Raw genomic sequence first — 27880 nt, forward strand, 5'->3', positions numbered from 1 at the left:
ACCAGATCACCCTCAGAATAACCGATTTTGGTTTTTCTCGCCTCCTAAACATTGTAAAAAGCATCCTGCATTTCACACACTGTACTCCAGATGTCAAGTACACAGGCCAGTTATTCTTTTTTTAATGTTCATGTGGATGCTGCCACACAATTTTTTGTGATTTATATACTGGTGGCCAAGTATTCTGGAAAAATTTTACTTGCAATAAGGAGCCTTTACATTCTGCTACTAAATATATAAAATAATTCTTTAAAGAACACTCCAAAACCATATTTTAGTAAGCACATGATGAAGAGAATAGAATAAGTAGTTAATTTTACCTGCTAGATTGATCAGATGATGGTCTTGGTGGTAGAGGCTCCACAGAGAACAGTTCTTCACTGCCTTGCATGGCATCTATACTAGTACTAGCAAGAGTAAATGGTGCAGTAGGACGCGCAATACCCATCCTGACTGGAATAATTAGGGATTCTGCTACATTACACAACTCCTCCACAGCATAGGGTAACAATGCTTGGAATACACGTTTACATTTTCCAATTGGTTGTGGAATAAAGTTGCTAGAAAAAAATTGGGGAAAGAAGAATTAAATAGGTCATCTTTTGAAAAGAATTTATATAATATAGGTGGGCAAAAATTAACTCATGACAGAATAAAAGGCAATATATGTGTAATGAATTCTCAAAACAAAAAGCAAAACACTCAGTCTACATTACACATGACGCAAGTGGAGACACAAGAAATTGCAATAATTTATGTATCTGTTGGTCAAAAGAGAGCTAGAATTAGAGCTGTGGGGAGAACCACCTTCCCATCCTGCAAAGCTTTCAGAGAGTTCCAAAGTTCTCCTGTTCTGCACCACGACATATACAGAGACCTTTCAAATTTTTTCACCGAAGAGCAGACACCCCACCCCACCCCACCATCTCCCAAAACAGCTGGGGCCTAGGGCATTAACCTCAGATGCCAGATGCCCAGGTTCAAATCCCTGCTCTGCCAGCCCCCCACAGCCTAAGACAGAGTCCTACCTAACCCCAGGCTATTGGCTATTCTGAGATGGGGGCTCTCAGTCTTTCAGTTCTACTTTGTAGACCTTTCCATTGAAGCAGATACTTGAACCTGAGTTTCCCACATTCCAGATGAGAACCTGACCACTGACTATTCTGCAATGGGTGAGCCTGTCTCCCTCCACCATTGGCATTTTGGCATTTTACTGAAAAATTCCTAGCCAGTTCTAGACAAACTACTACTTGTTAATTCCTCAAAAATGAAGCAGTACATGCAAGTGAACTGTTGACAGAACAAAGTTTGTCAAGGCAGTACATTTTATATAAAAAACAACTTATTCTACATTAAAACTTAAGGCTCCTTTTGTACCTTAACTAGAGTAAGTTTGGTGCACAATTTATAAAAACTCAGGTCCAATGCAGCACTACATAGGACCATGTGTGATGTAAACTTCACATTTCCTCCAAAGCACCTCAATCTTGACCTGTAACACCTGACATTTTAGTCTAGAGACACTACAAGAAACTGACAGCTGTGCTGAACTGTGTGATTATGTTATGCATACTGGTGTAGTCAATTAGAGAGAAGGTGGGTGAGGTAATATCTTTTACAGGACTAATTTCTGTTGGTGAAAGAGAGACATGCTTTCAAGCTACACAGAGCTCTTTTTCAGGTCTGTGTAACTTGAAAGCTTGCCTCTTTCACCAAGAGAAGTTGGTCCATAAAAGATATTACCTAATCCACCTTGTCTCTCTGATTATGCTATAGGCAAATAGAAACTAAAATAAGAGTCAACCTCTCCTTTTTACATGGAACTTATATATGATTTGAATCCAGATCACCTAGCGTGACCAGATAGCAAGTGTGAAAAATCAGGACGGGGGTAGGAGGTAATAAGCACTTATATAAGACAAAGCCCCAAATATTGGGACTGTCCCTATACAATTGAGACATCTGGTCATCCTAAGATCACTAGAGGTAAAAAGGAGTTCAGGAGCATTATATGCATCACCTATCCCCTACAAGACCATTTTAATGTTTTCCCCCATTAATGACCAACTCCAAATCACACACATCTCTTTATGTAATAAGTAAAACAACCCTTACTTTTTCTTTTTGGATGAAGCCATTTCCACACTAAGAATGACAAAAACTCTTGCCACAGAACGCAGAAATCTCATTGTAACTGCAATAGCTTCTTCTCTACGCCCTGGAGTGTATTTATTTTGTAGCTCCTTTACAAGAGTACCCAGTAAAGTATCTAAAAGCTATGGGAACAATAACATTATAATGTATCATTTACATAAGAAGTCACACTAGAAATTCTTAATGCATTTTGTCACAAGTGTCTAAATTAAAGAGTCATCAAAGAAAACGGATATCTAAAAATGTGATAGCTCCTAATGTACAAATGGCATATTTAGTAGTATATGTAAGAGCATAATTGAGTGGAAACCCCAGTATCCTTATATTTGAAGCTGAATTAAAAACCAACTCTTAGGCTTATCAATATCTAATGGATTTTGCATGATGTACAAAATTTATTTAAAACATGGCTAAGATTGCTTACCAAAATGTCTGCTGTACACTTGACAATAAGGCAATGTGTAAAACAGTCCAACCGAATTGTACCACTTTGCTGATTAAGGTAAACTTGTTCTTCTGGTAAAAGATGACCTATCCTACTGCTTGCACTAAGACTTGGAAAAAACAAAGCAAAAAGAAAAAAAAATTATGTAAGTTGGCAGATCTCAAAACATCAGTTTTAAAATATTAATTGAAACAATATTTGTAAATACACACGGGTCTTTATTCTCCTGTGAGCCAAACATGATCATAGATTTCAGTGCATTCCAGTCTTGTAAAACACGTTCCAAAGCAAGTTGAGCAAATCGTGGAGGTTCTAAATCATGATCGGGCATATCAGAATCTAAAGAAAAAACAAGGAAGAGTAACATGTGAGAAAAGTAGTGAAATGCCAGGACCAACGTATTCTTCTTTTCATTGAAAAAAGGGCTCTCACCTTCAGGATTTGCAGTTTTACGATTACGATCTTCCCTAATTCTAGGTGGTCTGTACTGGCAGTGTTCTACAGTTTGCCTGGCTACTGTCTGTACTAAAAACAACAGAAGATGTTCCCCCCTGTAATGCAGAACAGATTAGTAAGAAAAATATTTAAAAACAAACCTGTCATATATATTATTCCTTCCCTTCCCCCACTAAATTTCCTAATCCCCCCAGATCCGCAAGTCACTACAAATACAAACTCACCTGCTATTTGGCATTGTGACCAGATTTGTAGTGGTAAGCAGTCGGTAAAGTAAATCAAGACGAGCAGACTTCTGTCCTGCAATTAATGTTTTACACTTGCATTTTTCCCAGCAATCACAGTAAGCTGTGGGGGATGTTCGCTTGAGCCTGGAACAAAAAAAAAAAAAAAAAAAAAAAAAAAAATCTTTAACTTCACTGTTCAGTAAACATTTTTAAATAAATTTTTGAAAATATTTTTTGGGTTTTGCCTTTTTTTTTTTTTTTTTTTTTTTTTTTTTAAATAAATTGCATTTTATACTACAAACTTTTGAAAAACAAGTCAACAACCAAAACCTTGATTTAAAAGAAAAAAATTACAATTCCTATATAAGTAAACTTCAATTTATGTTCTACTATTGATTTAATCAAGAAAATTTCAATGCACAGCCTTTCACATTTAAGATAGCTTTTAAAAAAACAAAAAGGAAAAAGGGTCTCAAAAGCAGCAAAAAAAGTTAAACTGAAAATCTTTTTTCCTCCTGATTAAGAATCAAAGATTCTTAAAAATAGCAAGTGCATCTTTGTGGGTGGAAGCTGATAACTTGTTACTTTATATATATATATACACACACACACACACACACACACACACACACACACACACACACACACACACACACACACACACACACACACACACACACACACACACACACACACACACACACACACACACACACACACACACACACACACACACACACACACACACACACACACACACACACACACACACACACACTATTACTGCAGCTGAGCTTAAGCAGTTTAATAAAATTACCTAGCCTGTAGCTTCAAATTTGTAGTAATCAAATATTTTGGATGTATATTTGGTTTCTAGTTCTTCCATCCCTTGCTCAGGGCTAGTTTTTAGGGGTAACATATATTAAATTTGTTTTGATGCGTAATAGCTTTGGTTCACATTATATACACAGAGCAAACTTTTGAGGTTGTGGTTAAATACACAAATCATTTACTCTGTATACAATTGCCTCCAGTCAAATAGCAGAAAGACTTAAAACAGGGCAATTTATGGATATAGACTGGTGTACATTAAACTATATTTTAATAGTTTATTAATTTGCAAGTATTCTGTACATAAACCAATGAATATGAAGCAACAACGAATTAGAAGAGAAAGCAGTTAGTGAGAGGAACCAATTAAGACCTGAGTTTGTCTCACTAAGATACTGAACTCAGTGTGTACTTACTTGCAATCATGACCTTTGTGACAAACCCTTGCACACTCTGTGCAACAACAAAGAGATTCCAGTAGGCCGCATGTTCGGCATTCAAAAATATCCTAGAATGAAAAAAATTACCATTTTACAAACACAAAGTTATATGCATAATGTTCCCCTCACAATGGATATTTAGTATCAATATTCACTTGTTATATAATTCAATACAGTATTAAAAAATATAAGGCTGGAAGACACCTCAAGAGGTCATCTAGTCCACCTCCATCCTCTGCACTGATATAGGATTAAGTATATTACAGTATACTTAAATATATAGCTTTCCTTTGGCATTCCCTTCAGTAAAAGTGAAGCTATTAAAACTGAATGTCAAACCAAGGCAAGACTGAGCAACAGGACAGTTCAGGCGGGTGGGGTGGCGGGGGGTGGGGAGGAGAGAGAGCAAGCTGAAAGGAAGATGACCTCGATTTTTAGAGCTGCATTAAGGCTTAAAGAGTACCCATAGTGATGCCAAGGTAAAATGGACTTTAAAAGTTGCCAAGCAGGTGCATTTCTGTTGGTTGATCAAAGACTGCAATGCCTCTAAAATCATGCTTTTAAAAATATTCCTGTAACACAACAAGGACTACTGTGAAATATTAGTTGCAAGTTAGTCCATAAAGCAGACTGCAGAATGCTCTGCTCACCTAAAAATCTTTGTCCACACTGGTCAGGCAAACAACCCTAGAACTCTCTTAGCAACAAGGTTTTGAACAAAACAGCTTCCTGTTTATGTTTTGCCTTTTCAGAAGCAGAAATGGATACGAATGGCAATAGCACAACTTCGAATTGATAAAATGAATTTAATACACTAAGTCTACACAAGAATGGGGCCAGTGGTGTTCAGTATACTAACTATAAAGTATAGATAATGCATAGTTGAAACACATTCCCATTTAACTTATTAAAAAGTGTTTAACTTACCTGATTAATGTGCTCTGCTCCAGTCCACGTAAAGCTGCATGTATCATTACAACACAGAACATATAATGGAGAATCATCTGGGTTTGTGCCAGATGGGCAAACCATTCCCATGAACACATCTTCCTCTTTTTCACTAGACGTTACCTCAGCTAGAAAAATTCAAGCATAACTGTTTTATAATGAAGTTTTTCCATGGTAAAATCCATGTTAAAGAAGTTAGAAATATGAATAATAAAATGCTCCCTGTAGTTTTTAGAAGACTTCTTCCCCACCACACTATAGGCCTTCCCTACAGAGAACAACTGCAGATAACTGTAACAGGAAGTTAAGCTGGTGCATTAGTCTTTGCAGGAATGAGATATAAATAGGTATATAGTTGCACTAGATACTGTATTCCAAACCATAAAGAATATACTTAAGTAGTCGGTCAAGTGATTCCTTTATATTATAGGAGTACTATGAAGTTTAATCATTTAGCACTCTAAGAATACTATCTTAATTCATTAGTGTTTGTAAAGCCACAAGATCCTTGAATGAAAGGCCTTGTATAGAACATCGAAGTAGTAAGTAATAGAACCAAAACTCCATTACTACTACAACACATATTAGCACATGTTCTCAAATAGCAAATTTTCCATAACATACAACAATAGGCACTGTATTTTGGGAGGGGGTAAATGTTGAACACCATCATTTACTCAAACATATGACATTTTACACAAAAGAATGTTAATTAGTTATGCATTCAATTACTGTCTTTGTATGCATGCCAAAACCAAAATTAAGAACAGGAAACAACTCTATATGTATAAAACATATTTGAAACTCATTTACCTTTAGCAATTTTCTGTGCAGTTTCAAGAATGGTAATTGCAGCAGGATATGCTCTGCCACTAACAGCAGACATAAATGGTGTCATACCTCTTGCATCTCTAGTAAACAGATTTGTAAAATTATTACCAAATCACTCTAAATATACCGAACTTGTAGTTGCCATAGAAATATACGAAATAGCCAATTTACACCTATATACAAAGGAATTAATCTGGATAAATGGGGCTGCTGAATAATGGCATGTAAAGTAACTAAAAAGAATGAGGGTGGGTGTGTGTGGGTGTGTAACAGGACAATAGCACAGACACTAAGGAAAAGCCAGGAGTTGGTAATTTAATAATTTACCATATTTTTAAAACTTTGTCACATTGATTAAATAGAGAAACATAATTAACTAAGAGTGTTTGTTTTTTCACTGTAATATTCTAAATAGTCTTTCTTTGGAAAGGAATTCAAATGTTTGACCCCCTTATAATCTTTGACTCAGTCTCGTCTGGTATCTTATAGCAAATGTATATTGCTATAAGGGCAATACATCTTCCAAAATTCTATCATTTCCTGATACTTTCTTCCAAAATTCTACCATTTCCTGATACTTTCTTCACAATGAATCTCTAGACCTGGTGTTGATTGCTTATGTTACATCCTCTACAATACAGCATTATCACAGTGTAAATGCCTAAATTAAATATCCTCAAATGGATTAGAAGTACTTTGTAATCCATATATGTGTGCACACACTCTCTTGCAGACACTCTGCATTAAGTCCATTTTAACATACTGTTTCATATTTAATATTTGCCTACATACTGAACACATTTTCACCAAGATGTTCATGAATAAGTTTCAGCTGATGTACCATCTTCAGGGGACGTTTATATTAAACAATTTTGACACTTTAATTTGAAAACCCTTACTTGGCTGATAGTAGCTCTCGAAGATAAGGTTGTAAAACGACACTATCACATAACAACTTCAGTATAAAGTGAGCATTTGCCTTCCGATCCTTTGATTCCACTACAGATGGCTCAGTAGAAGGACCTGCAATTAGAAAAAATACTTTTGTGGAAACAATGCCCAAAATGGGTTCTTATTAAAATGGGTTATTTACTAAAAATATTTAATCAAAAAGAGAAATAGCTGAGTTAAGATTATCATTCATCAGCACCTTGACCATGACAGGATCTTAGCAGTTTCAGCAACACATTATGCATTTCACTGTACATAAAGGATCATATATTTGAGAATGTGAAATGTTATCAGCTGAAACAGACAGTAAACCATTTCATACCACTATTAAAACATTTTTCACTTGCACATAATTTGCAGGTAAATAAAAGTTTATAAATTCCTTGAGCTGTGCTTTACATAAAAATAAGTTTAAGAATACTAGTAAAATGCTGCTTCAAGCCAAAGCTATCTGTATTTACAAAGAAGGAAGAGTTTGGATACACAAAAACCTACGAAAGGTAGCTTCTGTGATTTTTTCCCCCTTCTAAAGCATATCCAGATAAAGAACAGGTTCTCACCTGGTATGGTGGAGGTGCTAGGTCCTTGACCAGTACCAGTCGCTGCTGTGGTGAGAGATCCCACAGCGGGGGCCAGGATAAAATCAATGTCACCATCTTTCAGTAAACAGAACAGTAGGATGTACACATCAATATATAAAAAATATCCCTAACAAAATTCTTTCTGTAGTATCTAGCAAGCTACACTATACATATGTTCTTTATATTTAATTGACACTTTAGCCCGCATTATAGCAAATACTTTTTGAAAGTTTGGCAACAGCATTTTAAATAAATTTTGTTTACTGTATCAATTTGAATAAGTGCTTTTAAATTCTAAATTACTGCTCCCATACAAAAAGTACATCTGACTACTCCCCATTACTAACATTACTCTTCAGGGCATTTTTTAACATTATACATGCGAGTCTCACACTAAATTTTAAATTCACCTTAAAAGTCAGGATTTTTTTTTTTTTTTTAAAACATGTCTAGTTTACACTCACATGAACTGATAAATTAGCAGTCTTACCAGGATCCATTGCTGGGGGATCAGGAACCCAGCTCGGGGGAGCTATTGGTGGAGAAACTGGGTCCTGATGATCACTGGATGAAGCTCCAGCTTCATGTCTACCCAATCCAGCTGCTCGCAAGGATCTTCTCATCATCTCCCTTAGTCTCAAACTGAATACAAACCATAAAGAACAAATTCACTTCTATGCTGATTTATAATTAGGTAGTATACTTAGAGCAAAATTTTTGTAGTTAAAGGCAGACCAAACTTCTTTTATTCCTATAATATTCTTAGGTACATATAGAACATAGTCAAAGCAGTAATTTTAAATTCACTCTCAACATTCTATTGTAGCAGGATATATTGGCCCTTCAAGGTCAATGCCAAGGGATTTCGGAGAGGGTGTGAAGAAGGCTCCACCTTTTATTTTCCTGCATCAGAAGGGAAGACTGTATGGATACTGAGCAGAGGACAGTGGTCCAGAGATAGCAAAGGACTGCTTTAATTCATGTGGATTTGTGCTTTGGCCACAAAACCAAAGCACAAATATCATACAGTCTCTCCATCCAGTCAAAGGGAAACTGAGGAATGGCTCTGGAACCTGACACTTGAAAGGTAGGAACTATTACACTCATCTATAAGTTCTATCCTAGACATCTGTCAATGTAGACACCATTCAGGTACGAAAGGTCTTAATGAAATTAGGGGTCTTGGAGAGGGCAAATAAATTTATAAACTCACAAGATATCCCTATACGTAGTGCAACATAGGTACTATACCCACCCTCCCATCCCTCAACAATGACTGGCTGGGGGAGAGGAAGAAGAAGAATTGAGCGAATCCAAGAAGTTTTCAGAATGGATCACCATAAAAGGGAATATTAGGAACATCAATCTCAATATTACTCATTCACTTTGCCATCACAGAAACTACACTCTAATATACACAGACCACCCACACTGAAATCATAAGCCTACCCTAGAAGTCCTCCTAAGACACAAATACAAGTAGTGATTGTCAAACATTGCTATAACACCTTTATTCCTAGACTCTCAAAGCACTTTATAAAGCAGCAATTAATTAAACCCTCAAAATCTCCTGGTAGTAGGTAAGTACTCTTGTCACTTCACAGTTGAGGAAGCTGTAGGGCAGAGTAGGTAAGAGACATGTTCACAAGTCCATGCTAGAGCCAGAAACAGATCCAAGATTGTCTGGCCCTCAGTCCTGCACTTTAACCACTAGACCTTCTCCACCCCACTTCCTTCTCTTTAAATTGACAACAAAGCCTATGCTCGACCACAACTAAAAGGCAAAAAAACTTACATTAATGTACAAGGGGTACTCAAAGTACAAAACAAGCTTGTTAAAACCAATGTATACCTTCTGCTGCTTGATGATCCTGCCCGATTTCCTGGACCATTACTCGATACTACTGAGATTGCATTTGCAATAGCCTCAACAGCTGAAAGTCTTTCGGCAAACGTATTCCTTTCAGAGCGCTCTGCTTCTGAAACATTAAGAAAAACATTTGGTGCCAAAATTTAAATAAAGTATATTATAAAGAAAGGAATTAAAACAAAACTTTTATTGTCAAAAAGACTCTCCTGCAAATTGTTCATTTTGGGGAGGGAAGGTTGGGTCGTTTTACATTCAAAAGGGCACTGACAGAGATTAGGCTCAAATTCTGATCTTATTTATTGATTTAATTTTATATTGCTGTGGACAGTTAAGGAAGAAAGTCAAAAGACAGAAGTCTCAAGAACAGACATCTCACTGATCTTAAGTTCCACAACAGCATCTAAGGTGAGAGAGACCTATCCAATAGCTAGTGCCAAACAAGCTCAGGGCTTTAAAGAGAACCATCATCTCCTCTAATTGCACCCTGAAGTAAACAGCAAGCCAATGCAAAGATTCAGCACATAACACATGCATTCTGCACCAAATGGAGCTTCCTGGGTGATTTCAAGGGTAGCCTAAGTAGAGCGCATTGCAGCAGTTTAATCCACAAGTAAAAAAAAAAAAAAGGCAGTGATGACAGAGCATAAACTCTTTGGAGCAGTGACCAGTTTTAATGTGTCTGTAAAAACAATATTTCTCAAGTGCTTTAGCTGCACAAAGATAATAGCAAGAGATTGTTGCAAGGTCTGCATCAGAGGGAAATTGTTACAGTCTCCTTAAGAGCTGTGGACGAGAAAAATGCACTAGTAACCACCATATAGTAACCTATGAATCAAACGGTAGCAATGGATCCAAGAGGACTCTGAGTGCAATTTACGGTGGTGAAAAAAGGGCTCATGTCCCTCACATAACTGTACACATATACACACAACCTCTGCCCATTTTTCTAAAGACTTCTGTCTGCAGCTTGATTTCAAGCCAGTTAAGTTTCAACCAGATTCACATTTCACAGACAGATGATGAGAAAATGACGACACCGAAATAGTATTTCAGACCAATAGGGTATGCCACTTCAAAAAATCTCACACACCACAGCTGTTCATGCTGACAGTGAATTATTGGCAATCTTCTATACCATGGATTCACAAGGTGCAGATTCCAAGCACAGTATGACAGTGGTAGACAAAGATGCTTTAAAGTGAATTTGCTCATTTTTTTGGACAGACTGCACTATGTTGCTGTGAGTGGTGCTGATCTTCCCAGTGTGTTCGCAACGTGCCTTTGCTATTTTTTTGTATTCCCAGTGTTTGATAGCGGTAAGGAGATTTGGATGAAAGATGGCTGGGTTAAACTCAGCCTGAATGAGACAAAAAAGTGTTTACTGGCAGAATTTTAGCACTTTGAGAAGGTATGGGAGAAGTGGTCTGAGACCTAAATTGAAGATATTTGTCAATGGTTACATTAGTTTAAGTCTTTAGGATCTTACTGGAGTCACCTCTAGCAGTAATAATTAATGTCTTCTTTCATTTTTGCCTGACCTCAAGATTTTGTCATTTCCTCATATACAGACCTTTCCACAACCATCATTTCTGTGTCACCTTCAGCATTGACTGTTGTAACGTGCTTTATGTAGGCCTATCTTTCAGTCACCCAAGAAACTTCAGCGATCACAGAATGCTACCAAATGCATTTCCAGTAGACCAGTAAGAGCAATATTACACTTGTGTTCTCAGCTCTACACTATCTGCCAATTTGCTTGCAGGTGCAGTTCAGTCTATAAAAATCAAACTATCTAGGAGCCAGTTATCCTAAAAAACACTTCTCTGCTCATGTCCCATCATGGTAATGATTGGTAGGGATCCCCAGAATTAAAACTGTAGGGTCTACAGCACAGATGCACTCATAGTGGTCCCTGAGCTCTATAACTCACTCCTGTTGACAATCCATCCAAACATGAATCCCTCCATGTTTAGGTCACCTGGCAAAATTTAACCTTGGTCTAGCTGATGAAAGGAGAAGTTGGCACTCTCTTGGAAATTAGTCTTCCAATTGCAAATTCCTGACTCTAGGAGGAAAGTTACTGTTGATGGGATATAATTACATAGAATATACTTTATTATCTGGAAAAACACAGATCATATGTTTTTCATTCTGCAAGTGATATCCAGATATCACTGCTGTGTGCCTTACATGTGTGTAATAATTACTGGAATATGACTCTGGATTCAATGAATATGGTATAGAGCTTAGTATCTTTATATACTACAACCAAAAACATCTTAAATCTCCTCTAATGGCTGTAAAGACATACAAAGGGCGTAAGTGCCAAATTGGAACCAGCATTTGAAAAGTCGTAGGAAAAGAAACAATTGCATAACACTCCCCTCTGAAATTTCTTTGAGGTGTCAACCCAATGAAATTCATCAAGATACTAATGACAAAACAATATTGAGCAAGCAATAGTGTTAAAAGTAATGTACAAATAGTACTTTGCTTTGTGTATTAAAAAAGTTTTACAAAAAATATTTGTTAATTTAGTATAAAGGGTTTCTCTCAAAGTAAAGAGAGTTTTGTCTGGATTACAACATTCCTGTGAAACTGTATGCCAGCTAAATACTACAATGCTGTGGTAACTAAAAAAATCCAAAAAAAGACTGATTAGTCATTTACTTTTAGTGCTTCTGCCTGGATAATGAAAAATCATATTTTATCTACTATATTCCTCTATAGTCCTCTACTTACTTCCGTATGAAATATTCTAGGTCAGAATCTCAGAAAACAGGCATCAATAAAAGTCATTAGAAATATTGTTCAGCAAGATACAAGCTAAAAACAAAACATTTCTAGTTAAGTAGTTAATGTAGTTTTGCAAGGTCATTTTCTGAGTTTATTTTATTCAGGAAGATAATGTGAAACTGTAAAAAACCCACCATCCTGGATTTATATCTGAGTTAGAAAATTTCATAAGCATTTCTGTACCAGCATTTAACTAGAACTGCGTATGGTTTCTACTTTAATATGATCAAGTTCTGAAGTTACAGTATTGGTACTGTCTATATAGTGCTATGTATGTTTTTATTATACGTGATACTGTCTTAACGCTTATATTTAAGGATGCCTGACATTTTACATTATAAGACCCTGTTTAAGTTGCTTGTAACTTTGCCAAATTCGCACCGTTTGGACTGAAATGTCATTCTGACAGCCTAGGGCTGAAATGTTTTTTCAAATGTTTAAGCCAGATTGGTTCAGCTGTTTCTCAAAAAGAAACAAACAGTTAGTCCATGTTAAAATTTGTATAACTGTTTCATTGAAAAGCTCTAGCACACCCTCTACAGAATATGAAATTGAATCCATTATTCCTGAGTCAACATTCCTTCGTTGTCTAGCAAATAGCTGTGAAACCCACTGAAGTAGAATGTCTCCCCATCCTCATCTAGTGACAGGTCAAGAGAAGATAACCTTCTACTGCTACTGCAAAATACTGCTTTTATTAACTCAAGTGGTGGAGGATTGTGCTGCGGAACTAAAGAGCCCAACCCTACTTAGAAGGAGGGGAGGAGTCAATATGATTCCACATGATGTAATTTTTATCTTTTTGGATATTATATTTTAAGAAAACCTGGCAAATTACATCCAAAAAAAACTTGGTTAAAAGGATGTTAAGATTGCAAAGTGAAGCATTCAAAATTAGGAAGAGACAGAATTAAGCTTGCCAGCTAATGCAACCTTATTCTAGTCCTCTTCTGGATATGCATTTTAATACAGTCTTTAATTACATAATCATATAATATTTTTTCCCACAGGACTGCTGCCTCAATCAGTGCACATGATGGACAGTGCTCTGGGAACGAATCAGTGTCGTGTAGTGAATGAGGCTGTCGTCTTCAGGACTCCTGCCTCATTTGTCGCAGAAACTGGAAGGTGTGTAATGAATGAGGCAGGAACTGCAGGAAGAAAAAGGATGGTTTTGCACTTAAGGCTGCTGCATGCCACTCTGGAGAACTGGATTCTATTCCTGCCTCCCCCATATAAGAACTCTGTAGCAAAGTCACAAATCAAATTTTTCACTCGTGATCACTGTGCGCCTCATTTTTTGGGTAACCAACCTGAGACATGTGGTATCTGACTTGCGAGTGGTCTACACTTCTACAACTGCAACTGAGATTAATGGGTGTGCTCTAAACTTAGAGTGCTATAAAATGCCAAGTACTTTGAAAAAAATCAGGCCCATGGCTTCTCAAATTGGGCACCCAAAATTAGTTGGCACTTCTGGATTTAATCTCTGTGCTTTGGTTCCTCATGCATGAAATAAGGATAACACCATCCAGTCATCACAGTGGTGTTATGAAGATAAATTCATTAACGTCTATAAAGAGCCAAGATACTACTATGAGAGAACCATAGTAAACCCCATGAGGAAGTTAAATCTTTATTCAGTGCAGGGTTTGGATGGTGTACAATAAATAAGGAATGGGGCGCCAGACATTGAATGATGAGGATAAAAGAAATATTGAATAGCTACCCATTTGGTGAGCACTGTCCATCTTGTGCACTGAATCAAGTAGTCCTGTGGAAACAATAGTATGTGATCATATAATTAAAGACTATCATAATGTATATGCACAAGGGGGCTGAATTAAAATTGCATGGGCAGCCTTATTTCTGGCATTTCCTATCTTTTGTGCGTTTGACTTTGCAAATGCTGTTCTTTTCATGTGTTTTTTTGGATGCAATAGTATTTTAAGAGTTATAAAAAAGTGTCAGTCCCTTACATCAACAGAAAGCTCTTCGTTCACATTTTCCAGTACAGATTTCTCAATGGAAGAAATACCAAAGATACCACTAAACATTAGGCAAGTTATTTGATAATCCTGGAAAGAAAACTTAAACAATACTGTATGTGTAAAAAAACCAACCCTCAAACTAACAGTGATATAAAGGGACAATGCACTCAGTTATCTCATCTTCTAAAATTTTCTAATCTGGGTGCCCTAAATTTGTCCTAAAACCATAGTTAGGCACCTAAATAAACTAGAGCTGAGCTCCCACAAATCCCAATGACGTAAATGGGAGCTGCATATGCTCCACGTCTTTGAAAAGTTAGGCCATTTATTTTAGGTGCCAGATTTTAGACACTTAGTTTTGAAAATTTTGGCCTCTTCTCAGAATATTCTTCAAACTGCATTAAAAAAAGGTAGTTTCAAAAGGGTTCTCATGATACATTGCTCACCCTCTTCCTCTTTAGTTTCTTTGTTACTGGTTGGGAAGCATACAGATACACAAGCATGTAGAATATTACGATTTCCATCGCATCTGTGGCTGAGGAACGTCTGCAGCATTTGTGGATTCTGATCCAAGACAACAGCTTGTTCAAGATTCATCAGGTATTGTCTGCAGGCCTCGTAGTCACATCGGAGTATATGCTGCATTAAAGTCTGTTTCTGTGTTCAGAAAAATGAAAAAAGACTTTAATAAAATGGAACAAAAAATTTAGACAGCTATACAATTCTAGATTCTTCTGGTTTCGCACTGAGAAATGAACATAAAAATTTAAATTTGAGAGATTTTCACTAGTAACCAACACAGGAAATGTTGAGAACAAATATACCAGAAGAACTTCTTTTCTTTTATATTATGATCTCATATGGAGTCTGAATGTCATTTCTACTGTAAACAAATAATAAAAGGAAATTGACGAAAAAGGACATGCTAAAATATCAAGGATCTGTCAAACCTACAAAAAGCTTGGCTCTTACATGGCTACATCAATTTGTAAGATAGAGGATTTCTAGGATTCATGACTTTACATAACACAGAAAAATGGTAGGATTCAAGGGACATAAGAGGTCTGTATGAACTGGCATTTAAAGAGTTTTCTCTTAATGACTGGTAGAAGTCGGGTGAGAGGGTTGAAGTTGTCTTGGATGCTCACCTCATTTCTGGGTGACCACTTTTCCTCCTTTGTGGAGTACCCCAATGCGAGACTCAATGTCAGTTTAGTATGATGTGTGGCATGAAATTAATAATTTAGGGAATCTGATAACACACCACGCTAGCTATTTTAAGAGGAAGTAGTGGAGGTTCTTTTAGCATGTGTATACATTTTGCATAAATTTAGTATATGATATATTTTATAATTATTTATACAGTGTTATAAGTGTATATGGCTCTCTACAGAAGATTCATGTGACAGGTTCTTGCCGCAAAGATTTTATGTCACAACAGTGGAGATTCACAAGAAATCACTCCTACAATTATTCCTTTATCATTTCCTGCCCTAGTTCAAATTACAGGCAAACTGTAGTGCATTTACAGTTAGATGACAAACTCCTGATCACTTGAGAAAACAGGTACACTGATGATAGAATAATTCAGTTTTATACAAGACATACTAGCTAATATTTTTAATTTTAGCAGCATAATCCCTAATAATTCTAACAATGATAAAAGTGATTTAAAAATCTCAGTGGAGTCATGTGTCAAAGACCTTTTGGTTTAAAAAATAGTTGTTTGTTTTTTGTGCTTATAAAAGATTACTTAATTTAAGTAGGTTTATTTAAAATGATAAAAGAGTATAAATGCAATGGTAATTTAAAGAGAAATACCAAGCTGCTTTAATGTATCATTTTTTTAAAGCTGCTATTGAGACTTAGTAATGAAGAAAGCAAGACATAAGACATTACCTCAACAGCCATGATGATGATAGCAGCTTTCTTTTTGATGGTTGAGTTAGCAGGAAGATTTGTTAAGGAATGAACACCCATTCCAAGACTACTAATAGGTGGGAGATCAAGCCAGTCGGGATCCCTTATTCCACCCATGCAGTCTTTTGCCATTGGATAGATAGTTCCATTTCCATCTCTAAGAATAATAGGAGATTCCTATGTAAAAAAAAAAAAAAAAAAAATTAACACCAAATCACCATTTTGTAAAATAAGTATTTTAATAATCATATAATACATATTTCCACAGTTAAGTCCCTCCTAAAGACTCATTTCTGCTATGCTGCCTAAAAGAAAACTATTTGATTTGAAATTCCTAACCTCTCTCTACCTAATCTTAGATTGAGCACCTTGGTGCAAGAACCATGTCTTCTTGAATGACTGGAAAATGCCTAGCACATTACAGGTGATAGCACAAATAAGAGTCAATTTACTAAAAAAAAAAAAATTTTAGTAATTAAAAGGAAATACATATTGATCCCAATATGGCACCTGGATCTTTGGCACTCTAATTTGTTGAAAAATACTTACAATCAAACTTGAATGGAAACAATGAAGTCTACTAATTTTCAAAGTGCCTTTGACAATAAACTTTTTTTCACAGATCTTTACTAAAGATGTGAGTCATACAAAAGCTTGCAGAAGTCACTGAAAATTATTTTTCTGTTTCTTCTTCTAAACACCTATATATGCCTGCAGATGCATTATTCACTTATGTCACCTATCAAGGCTACAATCATGGATTGCCTACAATACATAGAAAAATTCAATATTGCTCTGTGTCATGTATTTTCTCTATAGCCTTTAGATAATAACCGGCATTGAGAAATAAGGATATGCATTACAATACGAGTTAAGCTTGCATGTTCAACCTTAAGTTTGGGATTTCCTGACTTGTGTATTTAACTATGGAAATTTTATACTGATTGAATATATTTTTGACCCATGGTTTCTATGATTTTAAGAGGGGGAGGGGGACAAACCTAAAAGAAGCAGATTCATACAACAGGACTTAGAAGCTCTGACTTGCAAAGAAGAGCATGCAAGTCCAGAGCCAGATCAATTTGTCTGTACATCACCACTGGAATCTGGTCATCCGTGATGCCACAGGAAACCAAAGTGGAAGCTCCATTTAATAAGATCCTGGGTCTGAGAATCATTCAAGAAGTTTCAGGCTTATGGAATAGCTTCAAAGGGATTTAGTAGCTCAGAATGCACTTAAGAAAGGATGTGCTACACATACAATGACACAAACTTTTGTCATTCAGGGGTATGAAAAACAAATCCCGTTGAGCGACAAAATGTTGCCGGCACAAGCACGAGTGTAGCTGAGTTACATCAGGAGGAGAGAGCTCTCCTGCTAACATAATAAAACCATATAAATGAGCAGTGGTAGTTATGTCAGTGGGAGAGCTTTCCTGCTGACATAACACTGTCTACACTCGCTCTTATGCTGGCAAAATTTACATCGCTCAGCGGGATTTTTTTTTTTCACACCCCTGAGCAACAAAAGTTTTGCTGGCATAAGTGCGAGTATAGACAAGCTCTTAGTGTTCATTAAGCTCTTTATAGCCACAAGCCACTTCACAGATGTTCAACAAGTTTATCACACACTGAGCATGAAATACTTTTCGCTATTTTCAAATGTTCAGAAATGGGTAAAATGAAAATCTACTTTCTTCCTGAACAAAGCTATAACTACTCTTCACTAAAGTCTTTACTAAAGCAGTGGCTGCTTCCTCTGTAATAAAAATACTTTGCACCTTTTACCCAAGGATTTTGAAGTACTGATATAGGATTTTCAGAAATGCTTACAAGTGTTTAAGTGCCTAACTTCCAACGAAAGTCAAGGGAGTTGGATGTCTAGCTCCCTTAAACTATTTGAAGATCCAAGCCTTTGCAAACCTTAAACAAGCCTTAGAAAAGTAAGCAGAATTCCCATTTTACAGATTAGGAAAACTAGCACTGAGAAGTTAAATGACTAAAATCTAACAAGGAAATTAACAAGAGAACCCAAACAAACCTGTCCAGCTGTAAAAATGGCAACACTTCTCTCATTCTGACCCAGGAAAGCAATACTGCTAGTGGGAAAGTTATTTTCTTGCTCAGCTTTCCCTGTAGCAAGATCAAATATGCAGTATCGAACCCAGTTCCCAGTCTTCAGGACAGCATGCACTCCTTCATAGGTACATAAGAAAGAAAAAAGTTAACATCTCTCACTGGCAGCATTCTGTAATACAACAGAAAACACATACAAACTATTGTATCTAATGATTTGATAATCAACGCAGCCAAGCATACACCTTAATTTAAACAGTTTAAATGTTTTCCACAAAAGGGAAAAACACCTCTAAGACGGGCAGCAGGGTAGTTTACTGAAAACACTTACCTTTCGAATCTACGTTCACTGCAAGAATCTCTGTTTTTTCAGGAATACACAGCTTTTTAGGAGTCCTTTGGAAGCAGTCTGGAACTTTTGGAGTCCCACCTGTTTTGACTACCTGAAAAACAAGAGTAAGATTTCAGTATGCAAACAGCACGAGGAAACGTAACATTTCAAATTCCTGTTTTTTATTTCTCCATCCAACATACCTGGAGTTCATCTATTCTGAGTAGCCTACAATCTTGGAGAAGGGAAGAAGGATCAGGATCTGAACCAGAGCTGCTCTGACAGTTTGCGTTACTGGATGTGCCTGGAAATTTCACAGCAACATAGGCACCGTCCACTTTTAGTACCTACAAGCGGAACACATTAAATATAATTGATCTGTTATTAAAAGCTTTGAGATGAAGCTGAAAAGTAATTTTATGTACCCTGAACCTTTTGGTCAGAGCACAGAAGTTCAGTCTGAGACGATAGGTCAAACTCAGAGGTCCCTGGTTATTAAGGGCATTATTCTTCTGCAGTTATTGGGCACCTGTGAACCTATTTGTTTAGGTGGATTTCTTAATGCCTACTGTTAATCCAGTATTTGGAATGACTAAGGAAAGAAGCAGCATGACAGTACCCAATGAACAAAGATTGGTCTTACTTATCTGCACCCCTTCTCCCCCAATCCAATCACAAAAAGTTTACCATTAAAACTCTGAGTCTAAGGATGCAGCTACACGTACTCAGGAACATTTACACTACAAGAAACATCTTTCCCCTAACTAAACAGTTGAAAGTCACTAAGCCACTTCTTCTGAAATTCTAAGTGGTACTTGCTCTTGAAGAGCTGCTCATTATATATGCATAACTGGTACGCTTGCCAAACGAATTCCTCAGTTCAGAATTGCGTTCTAGAATTGCACCAAACTGCAAAGCCAGCCTGTCCCTTGGTCACTCCAGCTGCAATCAGCAGAAAAAGTGTGATGTTCCTTTAATTTTTGAGGTGTCTAGGATGAATAAAAGTCCAATAATATTTCCACCTTTTGGTTAAAACTAAGTGATATGATCTGCCATCAGATTTACTTAGGCCTTTATCTCAAGGAATAATGGTAACTCTGGAGTTTTTGCTAGTCCTTAAAATTAAGTGAGTTTGGTGCAGTTACCCTGCTGGCAAGGAAAGAAAAGATATATTTTGTTCACTAGCCAACTGCTGTATCCTCTTTTCCTGAAGAGTTGTAGGGAGTAAGAGAATTTCCCTCTAAATCTTCAGGGTAACAGACTTCCTACAGACTCCCAACCCTTCTTCCAACCAATCTCAGGCTGCCAAATGCGAAGTAGATGCATTGATAAAGACAAAATGCTTTAACACCTTCTACCAAGAAAGATGGCACCAAGGATGGCGACAAAGTAACCAGCAGTATCATAAGCATTGGTGCCAAAACATAAGACACACTCACCCAGAGATGGGAGTGAGCTTGATGCCCTATTCAGTCAATTAATACAGAGCATATAGGATTAACAGTTTTAAGAACATGGTGTAAAGCAGTCACAAGCCTGGCCCTGCCAAAAGATAACATGTTCTAGATCAGAGTTGAGCTAGCAGGAATGCTACTGAAAGAATGATTTTGCATGGAGGTCTCAAGCAGTTTGATCCAGGCATTCCAGGGAAAACTGTACATAGGAAGTATTGATAAATAATCTACACTTTAAGGGAGGCGTCAGTGTCAACTTCTTCAGTGATCAGTGCTGTAGATTGAGTGCAAGACCCCACACTGAAGCCTTGGCACAACCATTGCTCTTGGAACTCAGAAATGACTAAGTGCTGCTATGGAAGTCTTGATCTGGGCCTCTTCTGAAAACAGATGGCTTTGTACAGAGTCTTCACGTCTATCAGGAGCACTGAGGCCATCTTCCATGTTGCCTTCTTTCCCATCTTCAAGACTTATATAACCTGCTGCAGGGGAAAACAAAGTTGGCGCTCTCCCCAGCATCTAACAGGCCAACACATCGTCCTAAAGCAAATATGCTCTAGACGTCTTCTGATTATACTTCAGTCACCATTTAAAGCAACTGTGTTGCTTTTCATATATTCAGTAAAAAGAAATACTAACAGAATAAGAAAAATGCAGTGAACCTAAAAGGAAACTTTATTTTTTTTAAAAGGTCAAGCACCAAAATTTAAAATGTATATTTAGAAAGAAACTAATAGTCACTAGGAGTTGATTTAGGAAAATTAGGGAGAACCTTCACTCAAGAAGATTTGGGAGAGAAGGGATGAGAAGTGAGCTCCTGCAAAAGACAACTATGGTAGCTCCTTCATTTACAGATGCTACGGTAGTTATTGGCTGTTATATGTCAAGCTAGTCAGGATGGACCATCCACTGACAAATCAAGCAACCAATTGGGAACGTAAAACTGGATGCTCTGAACCCAGTTATACACAAAGAACACAGATCCAAGAATTATTATATATTTGCCTTTAGAGAAAGAGTAATTGACCAGCATACAACAGCAACATTTTTCTTAAAACTAATCAAGTAGCTCAGACTCATTTTTATTCCCAGTTTATTTTAGTCTCAGTTCAATGAAAGAAGCTCACTATTAAACCCTGGTGTTTTATTATTTTATTCTTTTTAATAAAAATACTTGACAGACATATCTTTCAGAAACAGAATTGTTTACTACACACATTCAACACTTCTAGTGCAACTTTTCACAATTCGTGCAAATTCTATCACAAACTGCAATACATCACGTGATAAGAACATTACAATTTTAGTAACAAAATATATACATATATTGTACACATCAGTAAGAGATAGCCTCTAAGAGCTGTCAAAAATTTATCTAGAATAAAGACAAGAAGTTTAAAAATGCTGAAATGTAAGTTTAAATATATTTCCAAAAGCAAAATTCATCTTCCATGGCATCTGCTCACTTTCACGATTCTCCCTTGATGCTGCATTCATTCCACTTATATAAAATACAATTTTATACTATTCTTACCTTAGTTTTTCAATATTTTAGAATTTGGATGGAAAGAAAATATTTATTAAATTTGCCGCTTCCCATACATAAAAATGTGCATTTACTAACACTAAGCAAACACACCACACTTTCTCGTGCATTTCATTAAGTTATACTTGAAAAAGCAAAAGTGGAGCAAAAAATATTCTGAATGATCAGACAAACTTTCAATGGTAAATTCTGTCCTTCAGCACCAAATGGAGGCAATTCTGCTGAGGTTCCTCCCCCTAGGGCTCAGTAGACTATGTGAGAGTAACATATCCCGGTATTAAAGAATACGGAAGATCTCTGTTACAAAACTGATCCTTTTAGAAACTACATCTTTTGGATCTACTGGTAATCTGCATAAATATTCCATCTCTGCAGGGTGTTTGCATTCCCTCTCCAAAAAGCAGCACAGCTAGCCAAGTGAAAGTGCAATATTATCCTTTTTAACCTATTCATCATGGGACTGAACAGGACCAGTTTAATAGCTTGGCCTACTTCATTATTATGCTTCCATAATTACTCTATGTAAAGAGAAGACTGCTTCCTTACTCTCAGAGAACAGGGGACATGTACAAAAGGCCATGCCTATAGGAATAACGAATCAAGACAAGTACAGCCATGAAAAGAGGTTACGATATCTTTTTGGGACCATGTTAGATGTGAGCACCTCCAAGGCATCTTTCCTATGGGGTTGAGGCCCTAGACAAAAATTCCAGAAACTAAACCAAAGACTAAATGAATTTGAAGTACTGGCTACAAAGGTTAATATCCCAACCTTCTGACCAAGCTTTTCCACCCATTCAATCCAATTTGTGTATTATACACAAGATTCCTCAGAATCAGAACAAAATTTTGGCTTAGGAACTTAAAAATGGACACTATCCTGAAGTCTCACCTGATCTAGGATATGTTTAGTGGACTGAAGTTGTTTGGGAAGGCCCTGGATACTTCTGACCAAAAGAACAGTAGCTGCCAAAGTTCAAGAAAGAAGCAGCTTCAACCCAGGTTCCCTACACTTCCAATTTACTAGTTGCTTCTAGAAGCCATCTTTTCAACCATTCCAAGCAGCAAAGTCTAATACTAATAATAGGAGGCAAGACTTTGACACTAAGTAATCTACATTCCCTGTATCCAGTTTTCACCACCGTGGAAACCTTCTAATTAGGATCTCCTTGACCCAGAGGGCTTTAAGGAACATGCACTGGATTCTGTTCTAAACCCATGAGGATTAAGATTTAAGTGGAACATCAAGGAGTAGGAAACAATATAAGTCTGGGAAATAGCCTGAACCTACATCCAAGAGCTTCTATCTGACAAGTTCTGCTGCTCTCCTGTCTCATGTCTTTTATGGATACAATAAACTAGCAGTTACTGCACTCAGACCATCTTCTCTGTAGTACCAAAGGAAAAAATACACAAGTATATTCCTGCCAATTCCATGTGGTCCATTTCTATTACATAGTGGCTGTAGAAACTCTGGAGGAAACTGACCAAGCCCAGTGTTAATAGGATCACTGCAGAAGTCAAGCTATGGGACAAAGGGACCAATATAAGGATTGTAGCCTACCAGGATCAGAGGCAGAGTCCCCACTTCACCACTCCTCCCCCCAAAGCAAATCAAAAACCTCTGCTGGTCAAAGCTTAAGTTCATTCCTCTGTACATGGTCCTACAAACAGATCACACCACCTGGTCTGCGCGGTATTTTAGCAGCATTCAGAAATCGTCTAAATCTTTAAAAGGCATTGCACACAGCTAAGTGTACTTGCCAAACTAAAACTTTCCAGAGATCAGAATAGCTCATTGTTTTTATTAATCTAGATTCTTGAACGTTATTTCTTGGATCAATCTACCCATCAAATACTTTGTGGTGATTCTGAACTAGTCCCCTAGCTATAAACTCAACCTCCTTTGGAAACTTTTACTGACACTTTCATATTTCTGGAGCAACTGAAATTTTACCCTAGAGTGACAATACATGAGCCACAGGGTCTTTTACTCTAAACCCAAACATTTACTTTTGTCACCATGCTCCAACAGAGGAATCATAGGGAAATTCAGATGCTTTCTGCTGGTTAGAAGAGAGCTATCAAGTATTGCTCTTGGCAAGAAGGTTGTGACTGCCTGCTTATTAAGCAGTATTTCTCAAAGAGGTCACATTAGTTCTGTGCTCCATGTGATTCACTAGAAGCCAAATTAAGTGAGTGAAGTTTTAAGGTGGTGTGTTTTGACCCTGAAAGCCTATATGGTTTGCACCTTGGCTAATGGAGGGACTGCTTTACCCCCCTCCAGTTATTTGGGATACCTAAGGTAGCAGACTTCTGTTTTAAATGGGAGAAGATTCTCACTGAAGTATCCTCCAGCTATGGAAGTCTCACAAACCCTGATCTGTCAAGATCCCTGATTTTATACTACAGGACACTGTGCAGAACATCTACGTTTCCAGTCATCAAAGATGGTACAGGAGCAGAGAGAGGGACGACTGGGTTATATGGAGTGGGGAGAAGGAAGGGGTGAAATGGAAAAGAATAGGATTGAGTCCATTCCACAGTTGGGCAAGTCAGCTTGTCATTTTGACATGTTTGATAATTGCTTGCAATTTGGAAGTCTGTATGCATCTGTATACATGCAATGTATAAATCTAAGAACTCAAATCCTCTTTCCATTCCATAAAGAGTTTAAAAAGGTTAAACAATTATAAAGACTTCTGTTTCAAGATGAACAAGACTGGCTATTCTGGAGACTTGCAAGAGGGAAGCATAACAAACAGTATTTTTCCAGTGGATATCAAGAGCAACCCTAATTTGTTCTATGCAACTTCATGGGCAGAAAGAAGCTAAGCCATTTCTGAATCAGTAAGGTTGCAACTTGCATTTCTTTGCCCTCTTTCACTGAACATTACAAGTGAATGTCTGTTTTTGCATGCTGGCTTCTGGAAGCGACTGTGTTCATCTAAAACTTTATTTTTTGTCTATTTTTATACCATTGCTTTCAACTTAAAATTAGCTGACATTTATATTGCACTGTACATTTTACAGTGCTGTATAAATATATAATAAGTAATGTTTCCCTGCCCTAAAGAACTACAGTCTAAGATAGATATAAGAGGATATTTAAACAGTACCATAAATGTGTTCCTAGCCATCAAGAGTTCACATTCTAAAATAAGTCAACTTGATATCACATGATTACAGAAACCAGGGCAAAGGGAGCACATGGATAACAGCAGCGCAATTGTGTGGTTGTTTTAGTTGGTAATTCAAGAATTGGAGACCGAGAATTATTTTTTCCAAAGTGTTCATGCCTGATACCATTTATTGGAAGAGAGGAATAGGTTTTTTAGGCTTCACTTCTGTTCAGACAAAGGACAGTGTGCAGAGATTACTGGAGGAGAAGGTGGGAAGCATTCTTCAAAGCAATAGGATTGGGTGACCATTAGCAGGAATCATCCCTTTCTTTTTGATAACGAACATTTTACAGTTTTACTTTTAGAAACATTGTTTGCATTATACTAATGCCATCTAGCCTTCTGTATTAAATTCTAAATTTTAAAAAATCAGCAAAGCTGCCTCTGAGTAGTCCTGAGTGGTTGGCCTCCTTAATAGCAATTGGTGGAAATTTGTAAGTTGTAAAAATGTACAGGCTGAAAAAGATTGCTATATTTGCACATCACAAAAACTGTGTACACAAGACAAATGTAATCTAATTTATTTAACTTGTATTACAGTAGCACCTACAGGTCTCATCCCAGACTGAACACCAATACAGACACAGTGAGAAACAGTCCCTGCCCTGAAGAGCTTACAATCTAAACAGAAGAGACAGACAAATAGATTAAATGATTTTTGTAAAGTCACAGAGAAAGTCAGTGGCAGAAATGGGAACAGAATCCAAGTCTCCTGATTCCCAGTCCAGTGCCCTCCAGTGCCACTAGAACACATTGTCTCCCCTAGAGAAATCTGCAATAGCTTTCGGGTGTTCTTACATAAACCATTCCATGTTCCCCTATGCCACAATAAACCATACAAGGGAGTGGAAACTCATTATGGGATCTTCCCCCTTCAGAATGAGAAGCAGTGCAAGTTTCTGCAGTTTACTACAAATTGCAGTGCTGGCTTTTCTGTAAGTTTGGAGAATACAGTAGAAATCTGCCCAGCTGACCTCATCCCTTACAACCAGTTTCACAGAACCAGAACCAAAGTAGTGCTGGAACCAAAGGGCAGTACAGTGTAGGACAGTACTGCCCTCTTTGGCACTCTTGATCCTGTGCAAGATCTCTGAAAGTACGTTCACCTTCACTTGTGGGAACAGAGGGGAGCTTGGGCTCCTGAGATGCATAGGACCAGACAAACTGGTTTTCTTGAATAAAGTATGAAATATCTGATGGTGCCATTTTGTAAAAAATGAAATAAAATTATTCCCAGTCTCCAGTAAACATGTCGGTTTATTTCTAGCCTGAATCTTGTTGTTTGCTTTCCAGGATCCCATTTCACCAACAGATTTGCCCAAGCAAATGTTCAGGTGATGCTGTTCCTTCCATTGTAAGAACTTTTGAGCAAGGCCAAATCTTTGAACCATTCTTGCAATGCTAGACTTGGCTCAAGTCCAAGAAAAAAATCAAAGATTACTTCCTTCAGAGTCAGCGTTTTGGAATCAGTGTGTGTTTGCAGTTGATGAGCATCATTGACTGTATTAAGAACAAATATTAAAATACGGCAAAAGTTGTGCTGGGAAGCACAGCTAAGAACACTCCCATCTGTCCCTCAAACTAGGTCAAGTTACAGACAAAGTAAAACCAACTGTAGAGTCAGCCAATCGAAAGGAAAAGTTATTTCACAGCAATTAAAAAGGAGAGCAATCAGAATTCTTTTTAAACAAACCTTGCCAACAGGAACATTCTTAACATCTTCTACAAACACGACTTCCCTAAGGGACCACTGCTCTTCATTCACTTTCTCCTCTTCTTTTGGAGCAGGAGTGGACCGTCGTCGTTCTTAGACAATAACAAAATAATAAGTACCAAAAAAATCTGAAACATTTCATCTAAATATAATCAGAGATCTTACTTTATGCCTAGCACAAATTCTCTTTGAAAAAAGTGTACCAATACTCAAATCAAAATTTAAATCAGAGGTAAACTTCAGTTTGATTCCAACACTGTCTGAAGTCAGAGTAGCATGACAGAATTTCACAATACTACTTCAATATTTTGCTAATAAATTTGTACTACATAGTAAACCTGTTCATATAAGTAAGATAAAGGACCTAAAAAGTTAAAGTTAGTATAGAATCCTTAATTCAGACATGTTAAATCTGCTGCATGATTTATGACAACCTTGCAGAATTCTGCCAACTACCCCAGAACAATATTTGATAGGTGAATAAAACAGTATTACCATGGTAAATGTGATAGAACACATTTTGTAGCTGGACTGCAATGTATTCATGGCAGTGTTATAAAGTCTGTTTTAAAGATCAATATCAGAAGAGTAAGTGGTAAGATGCACATTTGTATTCTTGTTAATAGTCTAACATGTCTGAGTTAACATTAGAATGAGACCCTTAGCTTCCTTACTTGTAAGAGTTCATATTAACTAACACTATTTGAACATTTGATTTTGTATTTTTTTTAAATAAATAGGAAAAAGATTTATAAGCTCCACACATTTAAAGCTCTGCACTTAGAGCTTTAAATTTCACACAAATGTGTAAGTACAGGGCTGATAACACGGGGTCTTATAATAGCCAGAAGACCTGCAACATAACTAAGTCAACCGTGAAAGATTGTAGTGCTTAAATTTTGCTATAAAGAAAGATTAAACAGACAACTGTGGTCTAAGGTTTTTAAAGTCAAAAGAAACAGTTACTGAATTCAAAACTGATCTATGAAAGAGTTTTCTAATTCAAAAGCTTTCTATATTTAGATTTGGCTAGAACAACAAAATTAGTATTGTAGGTCTGAACCTTAAGTTCTCTAATCTAGGTAGTTACATGGCCCTTCAGTACATTCTGGTATGTGTACAACTGGAGGTACAGG

At 37.0% G+C, this 27880-nt stretch overlaps 1 protein-coding gene across 5 annotated transcripts in view; it reads right to left on the minus strand.

Moving 5' to 3' along the window:
- UBR5 (ubiquitin protein ligase E3 component n-recognin 5) overlaps nucleotides 1-27880 on the minus strand; it is a 156442-nt gene that overhangs the window by 54813 nt on the left and 73749 nt on the right. For 3 of the 5 annotated variants that reach the window (XM_067537335.1, XM_067537336.1, XM_067537333.1), the window contains exons 16-35: nucleotides 26724-26836; nucleotides 19052-19195; nucleotides 18849-18960; nucleotides 18483-18637; nucleotides 16421-16618; nucleotides 14968-15178; nucleotides 14260-14304; nucleotides 9717-9843; nucleotides 8355-8506; nucleotides 7844-7939; nucleotides 7232-7355; nucleotides 6315-6412; nucleotides 5481-5629; nucleotides 4530-4621; nucleotides 3280-3426; nucleotides 3032-3150; nucleotides 2812-2938; nucleotides 2579-2708; nucleotides 2116-2276; nucleotides 321-560 (exon numbers count right to left, since the gene is read on the minus strand). In XM_067537335.1, the coding sequence (XP_067393436.1) occupies nucleotides 321-560; nucleotides 2116-2276; nucleotides 2579-2708; nucleotides 2812-2938; nucleotides 3032-3150; nucleotides 3280-3426; nucleotides 4530-4621; nucleotides 5481-5629; nucleotides 6315-6412; nucleotides 7232-7355; nucleotides 7844-7939; nucleotides 8355-8506; nucleotides 9717-9843; nucleotides 14260-14304; nucleotides 14968-15178; nucleotides 16421-16618; nucleotides 18483-18637; nucleotides 18849-18960; nucleotides 19052-19195; nucleotides 26724-26836 (2740 nt within the window). The remainder of the gene's footprint in view (nucleotides 1-320; nucleotides 561-2115; nucleotides 2277-2578; nucleotides 2709-2811; nucleotides 2939-3031; nucleotides 3151-3279; nucleotides 3427-4529; nucleotides 4622-5480; nucleotides 5630-6314; nucleotides 6413-7231; nucleotides 7356-7843; nucleotides 7940-8354; nucleotides 8507-9716; nucleotides 9844-14259; nucleotides 14305-14967; nucleotides 15179-16420; nucleotides 16619-18482; nucleotides 18638-18848; nucleotides 18961-19051; nucleotides 19196-26723; nucleotides 26837-27880) is intronic. The other 2 variants (XM_067537338.1, XM_067537337.1) reach the window with 1 other exon arrangement.

Source organism: Emydura macquarii, unplaced genomic scaffold, assembly GCF_026122565.2.
Source record: "Emydura macquarii macquarii isolate MOO-44397 ecotype Brisbane River unplaced genomic scaffold, CSIRO-AGI_Emac_v2 contig_383, whole genome shotgun sequence".
Taxonomy (NCBI): Eukaryota; Metazoa; Chordata; order Testudines; family Chelidae; genus Emydura; species Emydura macquarii.